At 39.8% G+C, this 25221-nt stretch overlaps 1 protein-coding gene across 8 annotated transcripts in view; it reads left to right on the forward strand.

Annotated features, from left to right (window-relative positions):
• LOC138431420 (centriole and centriolar satellite protein OFD1) overlaps nt 1-25221 on the forward strand; it is an 84589-nt gene that overhangs the window by 27649 nt on the left and 31719 nt on the right. For 7 of the 8 annotated variants that reach the window (XR_011253691.2, XR_011446061.1, XM_069573558.2 and 4 more), the window contains 6 exons: nt 882-998; nt 3204-3277; nt 4498-4589; nt 5578-5767; nt 12712-12842; nt 13365-13476. Coding sequence is in view for 6 of the 8 variants with exons in the window: in XM_069573558.2 (XP_069429659.1) it covers nt 882-998; nt 3204-3277; nt 4498-4589; nt 5578-5767; nt 12712-12842; nt 13365-13476 (716 nt within the window). In the remaining 2 variants the exon portion in view is untranslated. The remainder of the gene's footprint in view (nt 1-881; nt 999-3203; nt 3278-4497; nt 4590-5577; nt 5768-12711; nt 12843-13364; nt 13477-25221) is intronic. The other variant, XM_070289552.1, reaches the window with a different exon arrangement.

Genomic DNA, 25221 nt, shown 5'->3' on the forward strand with positions numbered 1-25221 from the left:
TTATTTCTTTCTCCAAGGGATCTTCCCAACCAGGGATTAAACCCAGGTCTCCTGCATCACAGGCAGATTGTTTACCCTCTGAGCCATCACAGAAGCATATCATACAAACTAAACAACTATACCAGTGTACAGATTAACCGGCAGAGGGAGCTAACACAGAGACCTTTTATCCTTTGCTTGGCAGTCTCTGTTCCCTAGCATTTCTGTTTCTTCACTTGATCTGAGTTATTGTGTACCCAGTTCCCTGGCTTTGGAACTGATTTTGTGCTTGACTTGAGGTTTCACCATCACAGCTATTCGTTTCTTCAGTGTTGCTACGTTTTGATTGATCCATCTATCTTTTGCTCTCTTTTCAGTATTTACTTTTAGTATTGAATAAGTTCACTGGTATTGAACTAGTATTGATTTAGTAGATTATCAAGCATCAAAATTAAATCGTCTATCTTTAATAGCTATGGACTAGTAAGTTAAACATCACAGTTAGAAACAATATTATAAAAGAAACAAGCACTTGAATGTTGTAACTAAAGTTTGGCTTGTAGTTTTGTAACTTAAAACAATCTTTTACCCTTTAATTACAATTACTTGTCACTTGTGATCATTTTTTTTAATGTAAACCGTCTCCTATGAGGAACCACTTTGGTGATGGCATTTTTTCCACACTCCCCAGTCAGAGAACTATGGAGTTCAGCCTGTACTTCAGATCCATCATCACTAGGTCAGCCCCTAAAATAATGGGTGACTTCTAGTTCTTTGCTTTTAACTCACCAGCCAAGACATTCACAGAACAGTTTTTAGTCTGTGGAACTAAAAACACATGGTATCTTTTCCCCAGTGTTAATATTTTTCTAATTTGACTTATATGTTTTTGCTAATTTCAGGGCCCAGAAGCTACCAGAAAAAAACAAATGCATGACTGATGGACTGACGAGGCAAGAGATGACTATAAAGAGCCTTGAGGAGACCTATGACCAGAAGCTGAAGAACAAACTTCTTAAGTAATTGTTGGGCATCTTAAAACAGAAAAAAAAGTATTGTGTTTGAATTAAGTTGATGGAAACACAGCAACATTAATGAAGTAGATAAAACTAGTATTTTAGAGCAAAATCCAGTGTTTCTTAAAAAAAAATACATGTTTTCATTGACAGTCAAGTTTTTCCCATGAATATTTGAGTTAAGATGGTTTTAAAAAGATACAGTACAAGGAATAGCATCCTCTGCTCACTTTTGTCACTTCTCAAGTGTTTATTGAAGGCCTGTGATTTTGCTTGAATTTCTTAGGGCACCTTGTAACTTTCTGAGAAGCTATAAAATGGGAATTATGGTTATTTTTATCTTTTCCTCTACCCCACTCATACTGCCATTGAGATGGAATATCTAATGATGTGTAAATTATGCTGCTTATTTGTTATAGTATTTGTTAATCTGTATTCTTTCAAGATTCTGCAAAGCCAGAATCAAAGAAACAAATGGAATTAACTATGTAAAACAAAAAATGATAGAAAGAAAAGAAAATATGAATCACTATGATACAGTGGCTTTCCTCTCAGTTCAACTCAGTTCAGTTCAGTCGCTCAATCATGTCTGACTCTTTGTGACCCCAGAGACTGCATCGTGCCAGGCCTCCTTATCCACCACCAGCTCCCAGAGTCCACCCAAACTCATGTTCCTTGAGTCAATGATGCCACCCAGCCCCCTCATCCTCTGTTGTCCCCTTCTCCTGCCCTCAATCTTTTTGAGCATCAAGGTCTTTTCAAATGAGTCAGCTCTTTGCATCAGGTGGCCAAAGTATTGGAGTTTCAGTTCTTACCTCACTCCTTCCAGTGAACACCCAGAACTGATCTCCTTTAGAATAGACTGGTTGGATCTCCTTGCAGTCCAAAGGACTCTCAAGGCTCATCTCCAACACCACAGTTCAAAAGTGTCAATTCTTTGGTGCTCAGCTTTTTTTACAGTTGAACTCTCACATCCATACATGACCACTGGAAAAACCGTAGTCTTAACTATGACAGACCTTTGTTAACAAAGCAGTGTCTCTGCTTTTAGATGGTTGGCTTTCCTCTAGTCTGAGTTTCGTTGTGTTTTTATGGTTAGTGTCTTATTGCAGAGGCATTAAGTGTATAGGTAGTAACTTTTCTCTCCAGTGCTCATTGTAATGTCTGGCACAAAGTAAGTGTTCACTTAATATTTATTGGCACCGTGAATTCGTAGTGTAGTGATGACTCAACATAGTAGCTCTGGATGTTTCTTAATCATTGGCCTCACTTGTCCATAATTTGTCATTATAGTCCATGATACAATACCTTCAAATGTCTTTTAGGTTATGCTTAAATATAATTCTAATAAAATACAGTCCTTTTCTGTGGATCGCTTTTGACATGACATCCACATATTTTATGGATTTTTCCACATACTTTAGAGATAAACTCTAAAGAATCTATAGTTGTTAAATTTTAGGAATAAGAAAATAAGTGTGTATGTTAGCTTGATAGAGCTGGGGAGTAGGGAACTGTTAGGTCTCTTTGTCTTGCTGTGGGTGTCCTCATATGACTTTGGCAGGTGTTGAGGTGCTAAGGATATTCACCACTGTAGTACTTCTTTCATTTCTCTAATCTCTGAACCAGAAAGTTAGCTGCTAGCAGCTGTTGGAGATGGTAAAATTCCATGAAAATATGACTTTGGTATCACCAGTCTTAATATAATGCTATTGACAGTGGTTCTCAGTACTGTTTTCAGTTCCTTAGGGCAAAAGGTCTTCTGCTTGAGAGTGGGAAGGTAGGACAGATGGATTGGAAGTGACTGACTTATCATTTGAGGTTTAGAGTCTGCAGTATACAGTGTAAAGTAAGTAAATTTAGTTTGTTTTTTTAGTTGTCATCTTTGGTGTTTTTTTGTGTGTGTGTGTTTGTGTGTGTGTGTGTCACTGGACTCCAGCTGAGAAACAGTGCCCTCTATAAGCTCAATAACAACCCATCATTTTGTGCTTGAGTTTTCAGACCCAATTTACAGGACTACAGCAGATTTTCCTGGACTTTTTATAGCCAGAATTTAGACCCCTGGCCTTAGTACTGAGTGCTCTTGAAGTTCATTCATTGTCCTGTTCAGTGTTCCTCTGTGCCCTGGTACCATAGATAAGCTCATCATTGACAGCAGTCTGCCCAGGGAAGTGATCAGGAACTCATTTTCATCCTTCTGATTCTCAGGTATCAGCTTGAACTGAAGGAGGACTACATCACTAGAACTAACAGACTGATGGAAAGTGAAAGGAAGAATAAAGGTGATTCTCTGGCTGGGGCACAATTCTGTATTTTTCATTTTTAACATAGGTTATTAACTTCCTAAGTTGGGTACCCCTTCTACATCATTGTTACTATAAACTGACACAGTTTTTGTCCTTTTACTTTTACACAATGAAAAAAATCAGTCTTTCCCTATGTTTTTGTAAACCTTTTCTAATTTTTGTATATTCATAAAGATCAGAGTTTTATTGGTAGAATTTTATTCAACTTTATTTCAATATATTTTGATGAATAGATCTGTGATGTCAAGAAAGTGGCAGCAACTTGCTGCCGCTACTTAATATTACTCTGAACCATGAGATTTTATTTTTTTTTAACCTAGGAGAAATTTTATTTTATTTGTCCCTAGTGACCTTGTTACTTATTTTTCTTAGCTTCTAACATAATATTGATGCTTAAGATATTTTATTTTCACATATAACCTCCTAAACTGTTGTATACATTACTCCAAGACCAGGAAATTTGGGTAATTTTTTGATCTTTCAAGTATTTTACATTGCAGTGACTTTCTAGGAACTAGCCTAAGACAAGAGTTTTGGGTTATTTCAAATGGATTTCAGAGGGTAAACCAGGGCTGAGTAGTTGGTCCTTATCAGAAGGTCACTCAGACTAATAGTAATACTTTAGCAATTTGGTTTTGCCAGGTAGTTAGCTTGTGACTTTTTGATGATGCATTGTATATATGCTTATGTTAGATGAAGTGAAAATGACAAAATAATGACTGCAAAATCTTACCAAAGCAGTCTGTCTTTAAGGAAATTCATAGCTGTTGGCATGAGGACCCCACATTCCACACAGGTGGTATAACTCTGGTGACTTGTGTGTAGCAGGAAGTGCACCACATGTATGCTACCTTCCAATCACCCATTGAGTAATAGGACTTACTTGCTCACTAATGTTTTTCTGGCCCAGTATCTGCTACTTTATATGTTTTTTTGGTGGCGGGGGGTGGGGGGTGCGTTTGGGCTGTGCCACTTGTCTTGTGAGATTTTATTCCTTCATCAATGACTGAACCTCCACTCCCGGCAGTGAATGCATGGAGTATTAATGAGTGGACCACCAGGGAATTTCTGCTGCTATTTTAGATGATGAGATGTAATGCTCATTAGCTCTGGCATACTGGCTATAAATGATTAAATGACTTTTGTATTCACTGGTAAAACTTTATGATGTTTAGTTGCTTGGTTCTGTCTTTCAGAAAAAGCTATACATTTGCAAGAGGAACTTGCAGCTCTTAATTGTAAAAAGGAAGAACTCAATCATTCTGTAAACTGTGTAAAAGAACTTGAGGTAATTGTTAACCATACTGATTTTTTGAAATAGATGTTGGACAACACAGGAAATTTTATCTTCAGTCACACATAATTTATCTCCAGTGATCTTGGTGTGTTTGGACTGTTTATTATATGACTCAAGAGGGCGATGACTGAACTTAATTCAGTAGTTCTTCATTTAAATCTTTGTCTCCTAGAGAAGCATAGACAAAGCATGTCCTTTAGGGCCCAGAGTCATCCTTGAATCTCCTTCACTGTGTGCCTTTGGGCAAGATTTGTGACCTCAGATCCTTTATCCATAAACTCTGGGATATGGTTCACATCTCATGGGAGGGACTTCAGCTGATTTCTGTGCCTTTTCCATAGCAGGTGTTTGCATTCTATTCAGTTTCTTCTCTCTTCTCAGCACCAGGTAAAAATTTCTATCCCTACATCAGGATCTCACAGACTAAATCAAACTGAGAGGCATTTTTCACACAGTTACTTTTTTTCTGTTTTTTTTCTGTACTTGCTATATAAAGGACAAAACTGGAACTTCAGATGATAAAAATAGGTTCTGTATATAAAATTTGTTTCTGCAACTGAAATGTTTTATTTGAGCACTTTATAGTTTCTTGTCTTCAAACAAGAGATATATCAGACTGAGGGAAGGAGAGCACCTCCCAACACCTTAGTGGTATCTGTCTCACCTTTTTGTGTTGAAACACAGACATGTTATTAAATCTGTGATGGCTTTTGGGTCCTTAGTTGCATTTGGAAAATGGGATGATAATCTGAAGGATTTGCTATGTAGGACAGGGTTCTGCATAAATCGAGTTGTATGAACTTGCCTCAGTTCCAGAACAGAAGTTGTTATAGTCAGGATCATCTTGTTACAGAGAACCAGACCAGCAAACTGACCATGATTAAATTATGCCACAGACCTGAGAGCAGACTGTGAGTGTTTACCTACTCAGTCCTATAGAATCGCTGTTCCAATATAAGTTTTCCTTTTCCAACTCCAGCTTGAGATGGAGTCTGTTAGAGCTCACTGTTTGGCATTAACAAAGCAAAACCACATGCTAAGTGAGAAGGTTAAAGAGATGAGCAACTATTCACTACTGAAAGAAGGAATACTGGAGCTTCAGGCACAAAATAAACTACTTAAACAACAAGTGGAAGACATGAAAAGTGAAAACTTGCATCTCCTAAACCGTAAGTCTTTTTTTTTAATATATGATTTGTAATTCATGTTAGATTCATATTAGGAAACTGCTTTCTTGGCTACACCATGAGAACATAGAATCTTAGATCCCCAACCAAAAATTAAACCCATGTCCCATGTGAAAGTGCTAACCACTGAACCACCAGGAAAGTCCCAGGAAACTGCTCTACGGGAGGCTTCAATTGGGAAGATTTTATAAAATTAAAATTCTCAGATTGAAATTCCATCTTTTTTGCTTGCTATTCCGTAATTCATAGTGTCCTAAGAAGAATGTTTTTAAAACTTAATCTTTATATTACAATATAGTTGATTTACAGTATTGTATCGGTATCAAGACTAGAGCAAAGAGATTCTGTTATACATATGCACATATCCTTTCTTCTCAGATTCTTTTCTCATATAGATCATTAGATTATTGAGTCAAGTTCCCTTATAAGTTATCTATTTCATATATGATACTGTGTGTCTGTTAATTCCAAACTCCTCATTTTATCCTTTGCCCTGCCTTTCCCCTGTGCTAATCATAACTTTTTTTTGAAGGCTATATGCCTGCTGTATTTTGTAAATAAGTTCAATTGTATTACTTTTTTCGATTCCACATATAAGTGATATCATAAGATGTTTGTCTTTTTCTGTCTGAATTGCTTCACTTAGTATGGTATTCTCTAGTTGCATCCATGTTGCTACAAATGGCATTATTCCTTTTTTGTAGCTGCATAATATTCTATTGTATATATGTACCACATCTTCTTTATCCATTCATTTGTCAGTAGACATTTGGTTGCTTCCATGTCCTGGCTATTGTAAATAGTGCTGCAGTGAACATTGGAGTGCATGTATCTTTTCAGATTATGGTTTTCACCAGATATATGCCTAGCAGTGGGATTGCTAGATCATATGATACTTCTCTGTTTAGTTTTGTAATGAACCTCCATGCTGTACTCTTTAATGGTTGTACCAGTTTACATTCCTACCATCAGTGTAGGATAGTTCCCCTTTCTCCATGCCCTCTCCAGCATTTATATTTTGTAGACTTTTTGATGATAGCCATTCTGATTGGTGTTAGGTTATATCTTATTATAGTTTTCATTTGCATTTTTTAATATTCATGATATTGAACATCTTTTCATGTGCTTTTTGGCTTTCTGGATTGCTTCTTGGCTTTCTGGATGGCTTTTTGGAGAAATATCTAAATCTTTTGCCCATTTTTCAATTGGGTTATTTGAACTGCATGAGCTGTTTGTATATTTTGGAGCTTAATCCCTTGTCTGTCACTTTTTTGAAAATGTTTTCTCCCATTCTCTGAGTGGTCTTTTCATTCTATTATGGTTTCCTTTACTGTGCAAAAGCTTTGAAGTTTAATTCAGTCCCGTCTGTTTCTTTTTATTTTTATTTTCATTGCTGTCAGAGGTGGATCCAAAAAGATAATTCTACAGTTGATACCAGTATTGTGTGTTTGCCTATGTTTTCCTCTAAGTGTTTTTATAATATCTGGGATTAATGTACATCTAGGCCTTTTAATCCATTTGTGGTTTATTTGGTGTATCATATTAAAAAATGTTCTGATTTCATTCTTTTACATGTTGTTGTGTAGTTTTCCCAGTACCACTTGAAGAGATTGTCTTTTCTCTGTTGTATATTCTTGCCTCTTGTCATGAATTAATTGACCATATGGACATAGGTTTATCTCTGGACTTCTATTTTGTTCCATTGATCTATATTTCTGTCTTTGTGCCACTACCATACTGTCTTGATGACTGTAGCTTTATAATATAGTCTGAAGTCAGGGAGGCTGATTCCTCCAGCTGCATTCTTCTTTCTTAAAATTATCTTGGCTACTCTGGGTCTTCAACAAGAAATTGCTAATTGTTCTAGTTCTGTGAAAAATGTGGTTGGTAATTTCATAGGGTTTACACTGCATCTAAATTGCCTTGGGTCAGTCAGTCAGTTCACTCGCTCAGTCGTGTCCAACTCTTTGTGACCCCATGAATCACAGCATGCCAGGCCTCCCTGTCCATTACCAACTCCCGGAGTTCACTCAGACTCACACCCATCGAGTCCGTGATGCCAGCCAGCCGTCTCATCCTCTGTCGTCCCCAACTCCCCCTGCCCCCAATCCCTCCCAGCATCAGAGTCTTTTCCAATGAGTCAACTCTTCGCATGAGGTGGCCAGAGTACTGGAGTTTCAGCTTCAGCATCCTTCCTTCCAAAGAAATCCCAGGGCTGATCTCCTTCAGAATGGACTGGTTGGATCTCCTTGCATTCCAAGGGACTCTCAAGAGTCTTCTCCAACACCATAGTTCAAAAGCATCAATTCTTCGGTGCTAAGCCTTCTTCACAGTCCAACTCTCACATCCATACATGACTACTGGAAAAACCATAGCCTTGACTAGATGGACCTTTGTTGGCAAAGTAATGTCTCTGCTTTTGAATATACTGTCTAGGTTGGTCATAACTTTTCTTCCAAGGAGTAAGCGTCTTTTAATTTCATGGCTGCAATCACCATCTGCAGCGATTTTGGAGCCCCCCAAAATAAACTCTGACGCTATTTCCACTGTTTCCCCATCTATTTTCCATGAAGTGATGGGACCAGATGCCATGACCTTCGTTTTCTGAATGTTGAGCTTTAAGCCAACTCTTTTGCTCTCCTCTTTCACTTTCATCAAGAGGCTTTTTAGCTTCTCTTCACTTTCTGCCATAAGGGTGGTGTCATCTGCATATCTGAGGTTATTGATATTTCTCCCCGCAATCTTGATTCCAGCTTGTGTTTCTTCCAGTCCAGCGTTTCTCATGATGTACTCTGCATAGAAGTTAAATAAGCAGGGTGACAATATACAGCCTTGACATACTCCTTTTCCTATTTGGAACCAGTCTGTTGTTCCATGTCCAGTTCTAACTGTTGCTTCCTGACTTGCATATAGGTTTCTCAAGAGGCAGGTCAATAGGCCTGGTATTCCCATCGCTTTCAGAATTTTCCACAGTTTATTGTGATCCTCACAGTCAAAGGCTTTGGCATAGTCAATAAAGCAGAAATAGATGTTTTTCTGGAACTCTCTTGATTTTTCCATGATCCAGCTGATGTTGGCAATTTGATCTCTGGTTCCTCTGCCTTTTCTAAAACCAGCTTGAACATTAGGAAGTTCACGGTTCACATATTGCTGAAGCCTGGCTTGGAGAATTTTGAGCATTACTTTACTAGCGTGTGAGATGAGTGCAATTGTGTGGTAGTTTGAGGATTCTTTGGCATTGCCTTCCTTTGGGATTGCAATGAAAACTGACCTTTTCCGGTCCTGTGACCACTGCTGAGTTTCCAAATTTGTTGGCATATTGAGTGCAGCACTTTCACAGCATCATCTTGAAGGATTTGAAATAGCTCAACTGGAATTCCATCACCTCCACTAGCTTTGTTTGTAGTGATACTTTCTAAGGCCCCCTTGACTTCACATTCCAGGATGTCTGGCTCTAGATGAGTGATCACACCGTCATGATTATCCAGGTCGTGAAGATCTTTTTTGTACAGTTCTTCTGTGTATTCTTGCCATCTCTTCTTAATATCTTCTGCTTCTGTTAGGTCCATACCATTTCTGTCGTTTATTGAGCCCATCTTTGCATGAAATGTTCCCTTGTTATCTCTAATTTTCTTGAAGAAATCTCTAGTCTTTCCCGTTCTGTTGTTTTCCTCTGTTTCTTTGAATTGATCACTGAAGAAGGCTTTCTTACCTCTCCTTGCTATTCTTTGGAACTCTGCATTCAGATGCTTATATCTTTCCTTTTCTCCTTGGCTTTTTGTCTTCTTTTCAGAGCTATTTGTAAGGCTTCCCCAGACAGCCCTTTTGCTTTTTTGCATTTCTTTTTCTTAGGGTTGCTTTTGATTCCTGTCTCCTGTACAATGTCATGAACCTTCGTCCATAGTTCATCAGGCACTCTATCTATCAGATCTAGGCCATTAAATCTATTTCTCACTTCCACTGTATAATCATAAGGGATTTGATTTAGTCATACCTGAATGGTCTAGCGGTTTTCCCTGCTTTCGTCAATTTAAGTCTGAATTTGGTAATAAGGAGTTGATGATCCGAACCACAGTCACCTCCTGGTCTTGTTTTTGTGGACTGTATAGAGCTTCTCCATCTTTTGCTGCAGAGAATATAATCAATCTGATTTCGGTGTTGACCATCTGGTGATGTCCATGTGTAGTTTGCTATGACCAGTGCATTTTCTCGGCAAAACTCTAATAATCTTTGCCCTGCTTCAATCCACATTCCAAGGCCAAATTTGCCTGTTGCTCCAGGTGTTTCTTGACTTCCTACATTTGCATTCCAGTCCCCTATAATTAAAAGGACATCTTTTTCTGGGTGTTAGTCTAAAAGGTCTTGTAGGTCTTCATAGAACCATTCAACTTCAGCTTTTTCAGCATTACTGGTTGGGGCATAGACTTGGATTACTGTATTGAATGGTTTGCCTTGGAAACGAACAGAGATCATTCTGTCGTTTTTGAGATTGCATCCAAGTACTGCATTTCAGACTCTTTTGTTGACCATGATGGCTACTCCATTTCTTCTGAGGGATTCCTGCCTGCAGTAGTAGGTATAATGGTCATCTCAGTTAAATTCACCCATTCCAGTCCATTTTAGTTCGCTGATTCCTAGAATGTCAACGTTTACTCTTGCTGTCTCCTGTTTGACCACTTCCAATTTGCCTTGATTCATGGACCTGACATTCCAGGTTCCTATGCAATATTGCTCTTTACAGCATCGGACCTTGCTTCTATCACCAGTCACATCCACAACTGGGTATTGTTTTTGCTTTGGCTCCATCCCTTCATTCTTTCTGGAGTTATTTCTCCACTGACCTCCAGTAGCATATTGGGCACCTACTGACCTGGGGAGTACATCTTTCATTATCCTATCATTTTGCCTTTTCATACTGTTCATGGGGTTCTCAAGGCAAGAATACTGAAGTGGTTTGCCATTCCCTTCTCCAGTGGACCACATTCTGTCAGACCTCTCCACCATGACCCGCCCATCTTGGGTTGCCCCAAGAGCATGGCTTAGTTTCACTGAGTTAGACAAGGCTGTGGTCGTAGTGTGATTAAAATGAGTAGTTTTTCTGTGAGTATGGTTTCAGTGTGTCTGCCCTCTGATGCCCTCTTGCAACACCTACCATCTTACTTGGGTTTCTCTTACCTTGGGCGTCGGGTATCTCTTCACAGCTGCTCCAGTAAAGCACAGCCACTACTCCTTAACCTTGGATGAGGGGTATCTCCTCACCGCCGCCCTTCCTGACCTTCAACATGGGATGGCTCCTCTAGGCCTTCCTGCGCCCACACAGCCACCACTCCTTGGGTGTGGAGTCACTCCTCCCGGTCGCCTCCCTGACCTCAGGTGTGGGGTTGCTCCTCCCAGCCGTCGCCCTTGACCTCGGACGCGCGGTAGTTCCTCCTGGCCGCCGTCCCTGGTCTCCAATGTGGGGTAGCTCTCTGCCATGCTTAGTGCGCCGGCTGCTGCCACCACCCGCTCTTAGTGCACCGGCCGCCGCCACCGCCTGCTAATTGCCTTGGGTAGTATAGTCATTTTCACAGTATTGAATCTTCCAATCCAAGAATATAGTAAACCTCTCCATTTGTCTTGTCATTCATTTTCAGCTAACCTCCATACAGATCTTTTGCTCCATCAATAGGTTTATTCCTACTGGGAGTTCTAGGAGTTCCTGCTTCCCTGACCCTCCAGGCCCAAGGGCTGGTAGCAAACAGCCTGGCCCCATTAGCAGTCTAGGGAACTACTGTGGCTAGGTATTTATTCTTTTTATTGCAGTGGTAGATATGATTATTTCCTTAATTCCTCTTTCTCATCTTTCATTGTTAGCGTATAGAAATATAAATGATTTATCTGTATTAATTTTATATCATGTAAGTTTGCCAAATTTATTGATGAGCTCTATCAGTCCTGAGTGTTCATTGAAGGGAATGACGTTGAAGCTGAAACTCCAATACTTTGGCCACCTGATACAGAGAGCTGACTCATTTGAAAAGACGCTGATGTTGGGAAAGATTGAGGGCAAGAGGAGAAGAGGATGACAGAGGATGAGATGGTTGGATGGCATCACTGACTTGATGGACATAGGTTTGGGTAGACTCCAGGAGTTGGTGATGGACAGGAAGGCCTGGCGTGCTGTGGTTCGTGGGGTCGCAAAGAGTCGGACATGACTGAGTGACTGAACTGAACTGATTACTTTTCTGGTGGCATCTTTAGGATTTTCTATGTATAGTATAATAGCATGTGCAAACAGAGTTTTACTTCTTCTTTTCCAGTTTGAATTCTTTTCATCTCTTTTTCTTCAATGATTGCCATGGCTAGGACTTAAAGCTCTCTCTTCTCAATTCTGGGAGTTCCTGCCTCCCTGACTTTCCAGGCCCTAGGGCTGGTAGCAAACAGCCTGGCCCCATTAGCAGTCTAGGGAACTACATCATCCTTTGTGGCTAGGGACCAGCCTAAGTCAGTCTACGTTGAAGGCCTCTCTGATGATCCAAATTGGGAATGCCATCTGCTTTCTGCCTGGACCCTAAGAGCTGCTGAGAGATACACAGATTGATTGGACCTCAGAGCATTCATGGACAGGTTTTGATAGTGTTCCTTCTCTACCTCTATGCTTGGTATAGGGGAGAGACAGACGTTCAAGTTAATTTAAGAATTTGAAAGAACTCTGTTACATGGAGAAGGACTCAACAAATAGTAAAATTTGCTTTTATGTATATTAAATTATTTTGTTTTGAAATTTCTGTGGCAGAACTGCTCGTTGTCCATGCGATAGAGCTGATAAAAATAGTGTGCATGCACAAAAAGGAATAACAATTTGAAACTTCTTAAGCTGCTTTTAAAAGTAGAGTACAATTAGAAAATTTCAGGTTGATAACAACCAGGCTCTTCTACCTTCCTAGGCCTAGCTCAGCCATCTCCAGAGCTACTAATTTTTCAGAAAGAATTAAAGAAAGCAACACAAGCTATTGCATCTGAGCATAAGGAGTTCGAAACCCACAAACAAGCTCTGCAAAAACAGCTTCAAAACGAAGTGAGTATTGCTTCTTGTGCAGCCAGGGATTGGGCCAGTCTGCTGCATATACGTGCAAACTTGGCCCATGCCACATTGGTGTAAATGGGGTTTACTTTAAAATTAGAGCTCCCCTAAGGTACTAAAGGGTGTGCTTTCTCATCTGAGAGAACTCTCCAGTGATCATGTGACTTTACATTCATAATAGTCGCAAATCCAGAGGCAAGCAAACTCATTGAAACACACAATTCTACAAATCCTGGTGGTGCCCACAGTGGCAGGGCCTTGGAAGTACTGCTGCCATCTCTCTGGTGTCTACCCATGCCCTGGAGTAGCTGCTTTAACATGCATGTAACAAGAGGTGAAATTTTGTTTTATTCTTGTCATTTTGTAGGGACCATGTGCATTAAGGATTAAGGGTAGATCGCTGCTCAGAATTGGCAAAACAGAAAAAGAGAATAAGCCCAATGAGAGTATTGCTCCCTTTGGAGTGAGCTGTGATTTCCTCTGCATTGATTTCTTTTCTTCTCTGATTCTCTGCAGATTGAGCACTCCACCCAGCTGAAGGCCCAGATATTAGAATATGATGCTTCTTTCAAGAGGTTAACTGTGCAGGTTACCGATTTAAAATCGCAACTGAAACAAACTCAAATAGGTTAGAGACATTTTAATCTGTGTGTGTGTGTGTGTGTGTGTGTGTAAAACTTCTGACATTTATGGACATTTAATGACTGTTACTCATTGAATTTCTACTAATTCTCATAGTAGGGGAAAGCTCTCCACATGGCTCAGTGGTAAATAAACCTCCTATCAGTGCAGGAGACACAGGTTTGAGCCTTGGGTCAGAAGGATCCCTGGAGGAGGAAATGGCAACCCACTCCAGTATTCTTGCTGGAAAATCCAAAGGACAGAAGAGCCTAGGGGGCTAGTCTGTAGGATCACAGATAATCAGACATGACTGAGCTCACAGCAGATCATAGGGAAAAGTCATAGAGATGTGCCATCTCAGAAGTCAAACTCCATGTCCATTTCAGGGGTACCATCCAGGTGGTCAGCTAACGGGACTTGTTTTCACAGGTGCCCCGGGATTGGGGGAGCCTCATACCACAGATAGGTGACATCAGTTCAGTTCAGTTCAGTCGCTCAGTCATGTCCAGCTCTTTGCAACCCCGTAAGCTGTAGCACGCCAGGCCTCCATGTCCATCACCAGCTCCTATAATTTACCCAAACTCATGTCCATTGAGTCAGTGATGCTATCTAACCATCTTATCCTCTGTTGTCCCCTTCTCCCCCTGCCCTCAATCTTTTGCAACATCAGGGTCTTTTCAAATGAGTCAGCTCTTCACATCAGGTGGCCAAAATATTGGAGTTTCAGCTTCAAAGTCAGTCCTTCCAATCAGTGAACACCCAGGACTGATCTCCTTTAGGATGGACTGGTTGGATCTTCTTGCAATCCAAGGGACTTCTTGCCATCAAGTGTCTTCTCCAACACCACAGTTCAAAAGCATCAATTCTTTGGTGCTCAGCTTTCTTTATAGTCCAACTCTCACATCCATACATGACTACTGAAAAAACCATAGCCTTAACTAGAGGGACCTTTGTGGACAAAGTAATATCTCTACTTTTTAATATGCTGTCTAGGTTGGTCATAACTTTTCTTCCAAGGAGTAAGTGTCTTTTAATTTCAGGGCTGCAGTCACCATATGCAGTGATTGTGGAGCCCAGAAAAAATAAAGTCAGCCACTCTTTTCACTGTTTCCCCATCTGTTTGCCATGAAGTGATGGGACCAGATGCCATGATCTTAGTTTTCTGAATGTTGAGCTTTAAGCCAACTTTTTCATGCTCCTCTTTCACTTTCATCAAGTGGCTCTTTAGTTCTTCATTTTCTGCCATAAGGTTAGTGTCATCTCCATATCTGAGGTTATTGATATTTCTCCCAGTAATCTTGATTCCAGCTGTGTTTCCTCCAGCCCAGTGTTTCTCATGATGTTCTCTGCACAGAAGTTAAATAAGCTGGGTGACAATATACAGTTTTGATGAACTCCTTTTCCTATTTGGCACCAGTCTGTTGTTCCATGTCCAGTTCTAACTATTGCTTCCTGACCTGCATACAGGTTTCTCAAGAGGCAGGTCAGGTGGTCTGGTATTCCCATCTCTTTCAGAATTTCCCACAATTTATTGTGATCCACACAGTCAAAGAGTTTGGCATAGTCAATAAAGCAAACATAGATGTTTTTTTCTTGAACTCTCTTCCCTTTTCAATAATCCGGCGAATGTTGGCAATGATCTCTGGTGATAGTGACATAGATGCCCCCAAATTCATCCTGGACCTAGCCTTTCCCTTTTTATTTGGTATCTAGTGACTCAAATAGTGAAAACTCCACCTGCAATGAATGAGACCCAGATTCGACCCCTGGGTCAGGCAGATTTGCTGAAGAAAGGAATGGTAACCCACTTCAGTGTTCTTCCCTGGAGATTTCCATGGACAGAGGAGCCTGGTAATCTATAGTCCATGGAGTCTCAAAGAGTCAGACATGACTGAGTGACTAATGCACATCCTGATAATAAGACCAGTGAACTCTTGAATAGTTTTATATACTCCCTGACTGAGGAGTACATCAGTGAGAGAGGCAGCATAGCTTGGCAGAAAGAGTACTGCCACTGAAATCGGAAAATTGGGCGTGAACACCAGTTTTGAAGCTAGTTGTTTAGCCTTGGATACATTCTTTTAACTTCCTTGGGCCTCAGTTTACCCCTTTGTGATGAGGATAATACTTTCCATTCTCTGCAAGACAAAGGGGAAATGTGAGCAGCTCCAGTGCAGTGCATGGGGCATATAAAACATTGGAGAAATGGCCAGTGCTATCATTTTACTACTGTGTCTTCCTGTGGATGCATGACATCTGCCCTTCCTCCTTCCTATCAAGTGCTGAGGCTTAGACGCTTTGTTGAGCTGCTTTCAAGCCCAATGGAAGTTCACGAGACTGTGATTCTGAGCCTTCTTCAGTTCCTATTTGCACTTCTTCTCCCTTGGCCCCTTCTCCCCACATCACTTTTATTTCCATCTCTTTGCTCATCTCTACTCTTGCCTGTTCCTCATTTTCTCTCCATAGCTCTGCATTTGCCAAACTGCCCACTGCTCGAACTGTCTCAAACTCAAATCATTAGAAATAGTTCAGTGAGGATGGAAGCTTCATGAGCATGGGCCTCGCATGCATCTGTCCCTGGCATCATCAAGGTGGCCTTGCAGGAGGGGAGTGGTTACATGTGGTGGCTTTGCATTAGGCCAGCCCAGTGACTTGGTGCCTTGCTGCTGGGTGATTCAGCTGCAGTCTCCCCTCCATGATGTGGGAGCAGTGAGAGTTTGGGGCCAACAGTGGTGCCCTGACCACACAGCCTTCTTCCCTTCGCTGAGACTCAAGCTGTATGCAGTAGATTTTGCTGCAGCCCTGGGAGTTTGGGGTCTCATTCTGTAATGAGACACATTCATTATTTTAAAGTCAAGTGTGTGAATGTTCCTGCTGGGTAAAATAAACAAAGACTATAAATGGATTTATATTAGCTCAGGTCAGATTTTTCAGCCATCTGTGTTCAAGTCTGGTTAGGCTTTGTCTCCAAACACATTGTGAATGCATTTTCAGTTCTCAAGCTTGTTGGATTTCACGGTTGTGCGTGATCGATTGTGAAATTGTAACATGCATTACAGAAGAAACCATATGAAGCAAAAGTTGGTACACATAAACTCTCAAATGTTAATTACTGTTATGACTGTGGTTTTACAAGCTATTATTTGATTGAAGTTTAGTAGATTTACTCTATTGTATTGATTTCTGCTATACAGCAGTGAGTCAGTTACACATATATAGATTGCTTCTGATATTCTTATCCATTACAGTTTATCACAAGATGAACTTCCCTGGTGGCTTAGACAGTAAAGCGTCTGCCTACAATGTGGGAGACCTGGGTTCAGTCCCTGGGTTGGGAAGATCCCCTGGAGAAGGAAATGGCAACCCACCCTGGTACTCTTACCTGAAAAATCCCATGGACAGAGGAACTTGGTAGGCTATATACAGTCCATGGGATCGCAAAGAGTCAGACACGACTGAGTGACTTCACTTTCTTTTCTTTGTCAGAGGATATTACATAACTTTGTTGTTTATCCATTACGTATGTAATAGCTTTCATCTGTCAAAACCAGCCTCCCATCCCACTCCATCCCTACACAAATCCTTCCCACTTAGCCACCCCAAGTCTCTTCTCACCATCCATGAGTGTTTCTGTTTCATAGACATACTCATTTGTGTCATATTTTAGATTTCACATATAAGTAATATCACATGGTATTTGTTTTTCTTTCAGACTTACTTCACCTAGTATGGTAATCTCTACTTACATGCATGTTGCTGCAAATGGCATTATTTTTGTTGTCCTTTTTTTTGGCTGGTTCCATTGTGTCTGTGTGTGTATGTGTGTATATACACACCACATCTTTATCCATTCATATACTGATGAATGTGTAGGTTGTTTTTATGTCTTGGCTGTTGTGAATAGTGCTGCTATTAACATACAGGTGCATGTATCTTTTTAGATTAAGAGTTTTGTCCGTATATATGCCCAGGAATAGGATTGGTAAATCGTATGGTAATTCCTTTTTTAGCTTTTCTGAGGAACCTCTGTTCCATGGTGGCTGTATCAACCATATTCACCAACAGTGTAGGAGGGTTCCATTTTCTACACACTCTGTCCAGCATTTGTAGAGTCTTTAATAATGACCATTCTGATCCAGTGTGAGGTCATCCCTCATTATAGTTTTGACTTGTGTTTCTCTGATAACTAGTGATACTAAGTATCTTATCATGTGCCTATTGGCCACTTGTATTTCTTCTTCAGAGAAACGTCTACTTAGGTCTTCTGCCCATTTTGGGTTGTTTAATTTTTTGCTCTTGATTGTGTATATTTTGGAAATTAAGCTAACAGATTAAGTGTTGTTACCAAATATTTTGTCCCATGCATAAGCTGTCTCTTTATTTTTTGTTTATGGTTTCTTTTGCTATACAAAAGCTTATACAGATTTTCTTAGATTTACGAGATAAATGTTTATTTTTGTTTTTATTTCTATTATCTTGGGAGACTGACCTAAGAAAACACTGGTATGATTTATGTCATAGAATGTTATCCTATGATCTCTTCTCAGAGTTTTGTGGAATCATGTCTTCTGTTTGAGTCTTTAAGCTATTTTGAGTTTGTGTGTGATGACAGAGTATGTTCTCACTTCACTGCTTTATATGCAGCTCTTCAGCTTTCCCAGCACCTCTTGTTGAGCAAATTGTGTTTTTCCCATTGTACATCATTGCCTTCATTGTCCAAGATTAATTGACTTTGGGTATGGGGGTTTATTTGTGGGCTCTCTATTCTATTCCATTGATTCATTTATCTGTTTTTGTGCCAGTACCATGATGTTTTGATTACTATACCTTTCTAGTATTTTCTGAAGTCTGAAAGGGTTATGGCTCCTGCCTTGTGTTTTTTGCCCTCAGGATTTCTTTGGCAATTCTGGGTCTTTTGTACATATAAATTTTAAGATTAATTATTCTAGTTTTGTGAGGAAGTATCATGGGTAATTTAATAGAAATCACATTAAATCTATAGATTTCTTTAGGTATACTGCCATTTTAACAGTATGCTTATAGTCCAACAGCATGGGATATCTTTTCATTTCTTTGAATCCTCTTTAATTTCCTTTATTAATATTTTATAGTTCTCAATATATAAATCTTTCATCTCTTCATTCATGGGTATTTTTTATGTTTTGGGATGGGGGAAGTAATTTTTAAAGATCCTGGAAAAGATCAATTTTCATTCCAGTCCCAACAACAGCAATGCCAAAGAATGCTCAAAGTACCACACAGTTGCACTCATGTCACACTCAAGCAAATCTATGCTCAAAATTCTCCAAGCCAGGCTTTCAACAGTACATGAACCGTGAACTTCGAGACATTCAAGCTGAATTTAGAAAAGGCAGGGGAACCAGAGATCAGATTACAAAGATCCACTGGATCATTGAAAATGCAAGAGAGTTCCAGAAAAACATCTACTTCTGCTTTATTGACTATGCCAAAGCTTTTGTGTGGATCACAACAAACTGTTGAAAATTCTGAAAGAGATGGGAATTCCAGACCCCAGACCTGCCTCCTGAGAAATCTGTATGCAAGTAAGGAAGCAACAGTTAGAACTGGACATGGAACAACAGACTGGTTCCAAATCAGGAAAGGAGCACATCAAGATTATATACTGTCACCCAGCTTATTTAACTTCTGTGCACAGTACATCATGAGAAACGCTGGGCTGAATGAAGCTAAGCTGGACTCAAGATTGCCAGGAGAAATATCGATAACCTCAGATATGCATATGACACCACCCTAATGGCAGAGATCGAAGAAGAACTAAAGAGCCTCTTGTTGAAAGTGAGAGAAGAGAGTGAAAAAGTTGGCTTAAGACTCAACATTCAGAAAACTAAGATCAAGGGAGGAGGGTGGGAGGGGGGTTCAGGATGGGGAACACGTGTACACTCATGGTGGATTCATCTTGATGTATGGCAAAACCAATACATTATTGTAAAGTAATTAGCCTCCAATTAAAATAAATAAATTTATATTTTAAAAAAAACCACGAAGATCATGGCATCTCGCCCCATCACTTCATGGCAAACAAAAGGGGAAACAATGGAAACAGTGAGAGACTTTTTTTGGGGGGGCCTCCAAAATCACTGCACATGGTGACTGCAGCTATAAAATTAAAAGACACGTCCTCCTTAGAAGAAACATTATGACCAAACGAGACAGCATATTAAAAAAGCAGACAGTTTACTTTGCCAGCAAAGATCTGTATCATCAGGACTATAGTCTTACCAGTAGTTGTGTGTGGATGTGAGAGTTGGACCATAAAGAAAGCTGAGTGCCAAAGAATTGATGCTTTTGAACTGTGGTATTGGAGAAGACTCTTGAGAGTCCCTTGGACTGCAAGGAGATCCAGTCAGTCCATCCTAAAGGGGATCAGTTCTGAATACTCACTGGAAGGACTGATGCTGAAGCTGAAATTCCAGTACTTTGGCCACCTGATGCAAAGAACTTATTCATCTGAAAAGACCCTAATGCTGAGAAAGATTGAAGGCTGAAGGAGAAGGGGAGGACAGAGGATGGTTGGAGGGCATAACCAATTCAGTGGCCATGAGTTTAAGTAAACTCTAGGAGTTGGTGACGGATAGTAATGCCTGGCATGCTGTGGTCCCTGGGGTCACAAAGAGTTAGACATAACTGAGTGACTGAACTGAACTGTTTTGGGTTTTTTTTTTTAACATTCTTTTCTAATATTTCATTATTATTGTAAAGAAATGCAGGTAGGCTCTGTAATCTTATATCCTTCTACTTTGCTGAATTCATTTCTTAGATATAGTCAGTTTTTGTGTAGAGTCCTTAGAGTTTTCTCTGTATGTAGTTTCATGTCACTTGCATATAGTGACAATTATACCTCTTCCCTTCCAATCTGAATACCTGTTGTTTCTTTTTCTTGTCTGATTGTTGTAGCTAGAGCATCCATTACTGTATTGAATAGAAGATGTGAGGGTGGACTTCCTTATCTTGTTCTAGATTTTACCAGAAAGGCTTTCAGGTTTCACCATTGAGTATTAGATTCACTGTGGGTTTTTAATAAATGATTATTATTATGTTGAGATGTTTCCCCCCAGTTCCCAGGTTAGTAAGAGTTGGCCTTGACTGGATGTTGAGTTTTCTTAGATGCTTTTTCTACATCTATTAAGATGATGATGTGGTTTTTTTCTTTTCTTCTTGTGGTGTTTCATGTTGATTTGCATGCGTAGAATCTTTTTTATGAACTTGGGATGAATCTCACATGGTTGTAGTATATGATCTATTGTATGTCTTATTGAATTAAGCTTGATAACAGTTTGCTGAGGAATTTTTTCATCTATATTCATTAAAGATATTGACCTGTAATTTTTTTGTTTATGTTAGTGTATTTCTCTGGTTTGGTATCATCACAGTGATAGTGGATTCATGAAGATATCTGAGAGTGTTTCCTCCTCCTCAGTTTTTCGGAAAAGTTTGAGAAGGATCTCTATAAATTCTTCTTTTCATGTTTCATAGAATTCACCTCTGAAGCTATCTGGTCCTGTACTTTTGTACAGAGCTTTTTTTATTATGATTTTCTTAATTAATTTATTTTAATTGGAGGCTAACTACTTTACAGTATTGTAGTGGTTTTTGCCATACATTGACATGAATCAACCTTGGTTGTACACGTGTTCCCCATCCTAAACCTCCCTCCCAAATCCCTGTTCCTCCCCATCCCATCCCTCAAGGTCATCCCATTGCACTAGCCCTGAGCATCCTATCTCATGAATCAAACCTGCACTGGCTATCTGTTTCACATATGATAATATACATATCTCAGTGCTATTCTCTCAAATCATCCCACCCTCGCCTTCTCCCGGAGTCCAAAAGTCTGTTCTTTACATCTGTGTCTCTTTTGCTGACTCACACATAGGGTCATCGTTACCATCTTTATAAATTCTATATATATACATCCAGTTCAGTTCAGTCACTCAGTCGTGTGCGACTCTTTGCGACCCCATGAATTGCAGCATGCCAGGCCTCCCTGTCCATCACCAACTCCCGGAGTTCACTCATATTCATGTCCATCGAGTCAGTGGTGCCATCCAGCCATCTCATCCTCTGTCATCCACTTCTCCTCCTGCCCCCAACCCCTCCCAGCATCAGTCTTTTCCAATGAGTCAACTCTTTGCATGAGGTGGCCAAAATACTGGAGCTTCAGCTTTAGCATCATTCCTTCCAAAGAAATCCCAGGGCTGGTCTCCTCAGAATGGACTGGTTGGATCTCCTTGCAGTCCAAGGGACTCTCAAGAGCCTTCTCCAACACCACAGTTCAAAAGCATCAATTCTTCGGCACTCAGCCTTCTTCACAGTCCAACTCTCACATCCATACATGACCACTGGAAAAACCACACCATTGACTAGATGGACCTTAGTCTACAAAATAATGTCTCTGCTTTTGAATATGCTATCTAGGTTGGTCATAACTTTTCTTCCAAGGAGTAAGCATCTTTTAATTTCAGGGCTGCAGTCACCATCTGCAGCGATTTTGGAGCCCCCAAAAATAAAGTCTGACACTGCTTCCACTGTTTCTCCATCTATTTCCCATGAAGTGATGGAACCGGATGCCATGATCTTCGTTTTCTGAGTATTGAGCTTTAAGCCAACTTTTTCACTCTCCTCTTTCACTTTCATCAAGAGGCTTTTTAGTTCCTCATCACTTTCTGCCATAAGGGTGATGTCATCTGCATATCTGAGTTTATTGATATTTCTACTGGCAATCTTAATTCCAGCTTGCGTTTCTTCCAGTCCAGCGTTTCTCATGATGTACTCTGCATAGAAGTTAAATAAGCAGGGTGACAATATACAGCCTTGACATACTCCTTTTCCTATTTGGAACCAGTCTGTTGTTCCATGTCCAGTTCTAACTGTTGCTTCCTGACCTGCATACAGGTTTCTCAAGAGGCAGGTCAGGTGGTCTGGTATTCCCATCTCTTTCAGAATTTTCCACAGTTTATTGTGATCCACACAGTCAAAGGCTTTAGCATAGTCAGTAAAGCAGAAGTACATGTTTTTCTGGAACTCTCTTGCTTTTTCCATGATCCAGCTGATGTTGGCAATTTGATCTCTGGTTCCTCTGCCTTTTCTAAAACCAGCTTGAACATCAGGAAGTTCACGGTTCATGTATTGCTGAAGCCTGGCTTGGAGAATTTTGAGCATTACTTTACTAGCATGTGAGATGAGTGCAATTGTGTGGTAGTTTGAGGATTCTTTGGCATTGCCTTTCTTTGGGATTGCAGTGAAAACTGACCTTTTCCAGTCTTGTGGCCACTGCTGAGTCTTCTAAATTTGCTGGCATATTGAGTGCAGCACTTTCACAGCATCATCTTTCAGGATTTGAAATAGCTCAACTGGAATTCCATCACCTCCTCTAGCTTTGTTCGTAGTGATGCTTTCTAAGGCCCACTTGACTTCGCATTCCAGGATGTCTGGCTCTAGGTGAGTGATCACACCATCATGATTATCTGGGTCATGAAGATCTTTTTTGTACAGTTCTTCTGTGTATTCCTGCCACTTCTTCTTAATATCTTCTGCTTCTGTTAGATCCATACCATTTCTGTCCTTTATCAAGCCCATCTTTGCATGAAATGTTCCCTTGTTATCTCTAATTTTCTTGAAGAAATCTCTAGTCTTTCCCGTTCTGTTGTTTTCCTCTATTTCTTTGCATTGATCGCTGAAGAAGGCTTTCTTATCTCTTCTTGCTATTCTTTGGAACCTTGCATTCAAATGCTTATATCTTTCCTTTTCTCCTTTGTTTTTCACCTCTCTTCTTGTCACAGCTATTTGTAAGGCCTCACAGACAGCCGTTTGCTTTTCTGCATTTCATTTTTAGTATTCTATATTGATGTTTTTCTCTCTGATTTACTTCACTCTGTATAATAGGGTCCAGTTTCATCCACCTCATTAGAATTGATTCAAATGCATTCTTTTTCATGGCTTAGGAATATTCCATTGTGTATATGTACTACAGCTTTCTTATCCATTCGTCTGCTGATGGACATCTAGGTTGCTTCCGTGTTCTCGCTATTATAAACAGTGCTGCAATGAACATTGGGGTACACGTGTCTCTTTCAATTCTGGTTTCTCGGTATGTATGCCCCACAGTGGGATTGCTGGGTCACAAGGCAGTTGTATTTCCAGTTTTTTAAGGAATCTCCACCCTGTTCTGCATAGTTGCTCTACTAGTTTGCTTTCCCACCAGCAATGTAAGAGAGTTCCCTTTTCTCCATACCCTCTCCACCACTTACTGTCTGTAGACTCTTTGATAGTAACCATTCTGACTGGCATGAGAGGTACCTCATGATGGTTTTGATTTTCATTTCTCTGACGATGAGTGTTGTTGAGCATCTTTTCAAGTGTTTGTTAGCCATCTGTATGCCTTCTTTGGAGAACTATCTGTTTAGATATTTGGCCCATGTTTTGATGGGATCACTTATTTTTCTGAAATTGAGCTTCAGGAGCTGGTTATATATTTTTGAGATTAATTCTTTGTCAGATGCTTCGTTTGCTATTACTTTCTCCCAATCAGAAGGCCATCTTTTCACCTTGCTTATAGTTTTCTTCGTTGTTCAAAAGCTTTTAAGTTTAATTAGGTCCCATTTGCTTATTTTTGCTTTTATTTCCATTACTCTGGGAGATGGGTCATAGAGGATCATGCTGTGATTTATGTCAGAGAATGTTTTACTTATGTTTTCCTCTAGTTTCTGGTCTTATGTTTAGATCTTTAATCTATTTTGAATTTATTTTTCTGTACGATGTTAGAAAGTGTTGTAGTTTCATTCTTTTATAAGTGGCTGGCCAGTTTTCCCAGCACCACTTGTTAAAGGTATTGTCTTTTCTCCATTGTATATCCATACCTCCTTTGTCAAAGGAGGTGGCAAAGATAAAGTATCCATAGGTGCATCAATTTATCTCTGGGCTTTCTGTTTTGTTCCATTGATCTATATTTGTCTTTGTGCCAGTACCATACTCTCTTGAATACAGCTTTGTAGTATAGTCTAAAATCAGGCAGGTTGATTACTCCTGTTTCCTTCTTCTTTCTCAAGATTGCTTTGGCCATTCTAGGTTTTTTGTATTTCTGTACAAATTGTGAAAATATTTGTTCTACTTCTCTGAAAAATACCATTGGTAGCTTGATACAGACTGCATTGAATCTATAGACTGCTTTGGGTAGTATACTCATTTTCACTATGTTGCTTCTTCCAATGCATAAACATGGTATATTTCTGCATCTATGTGTATCCTCTTTGATTTCTTTCATCAGTGTTTTATACTTTTCTATGTATAGGTCTTTTTCTTTAAGTAGATGTATTCCTGGGTATTTTATTTGTTACAGTGGTAAATGGAATTGTTTCCTTAATTTCTCTTTCTGTTTTCTCATTGTTAGTGTACAGAGGCAAGGGATTTCTGTGTGTTAATTTTATATCCTACAACTTTACTGTATTCATTGATTAGCTCTAGTAATTTTCTGGTGGAGTCTTTAGGGTTTTTATGTAGAGGATCATGTCATTAGCAAACAATGAAAGTTTTAGTTCTTTTCCAATCTGGATTCCTTTTATTTCTTTTTTTTCTCTAATTGCTGGGGCTAAAACTTCCAAAACTATGTTGATTAGTAGTGATGAGAGTGGGCACCCTTGTCTTGTTCTTGATTAGTAGTGATGAGAGTGGGCACCCTTGTCTTGTTCCTGACTTTAGGGGAAATGCTTTCAGT

The sequence above is a fragment of the Ovis canadensis genome, chromosome Y (genome assembly GCF_042477335.2).
Source record: "Ovis canadensis isolate MfBH-ARS-UI-01 breed Bighorn chromosome Y, ARS-UI_OviCan_v2, whole genome shotgun sequence".
NCBI classification, from domain to species: Eukaryota; Metazoa; Chordata; class Mammalia; order Artiodactyla; family Bovidae; genus Ovis; species Ovis canadensis.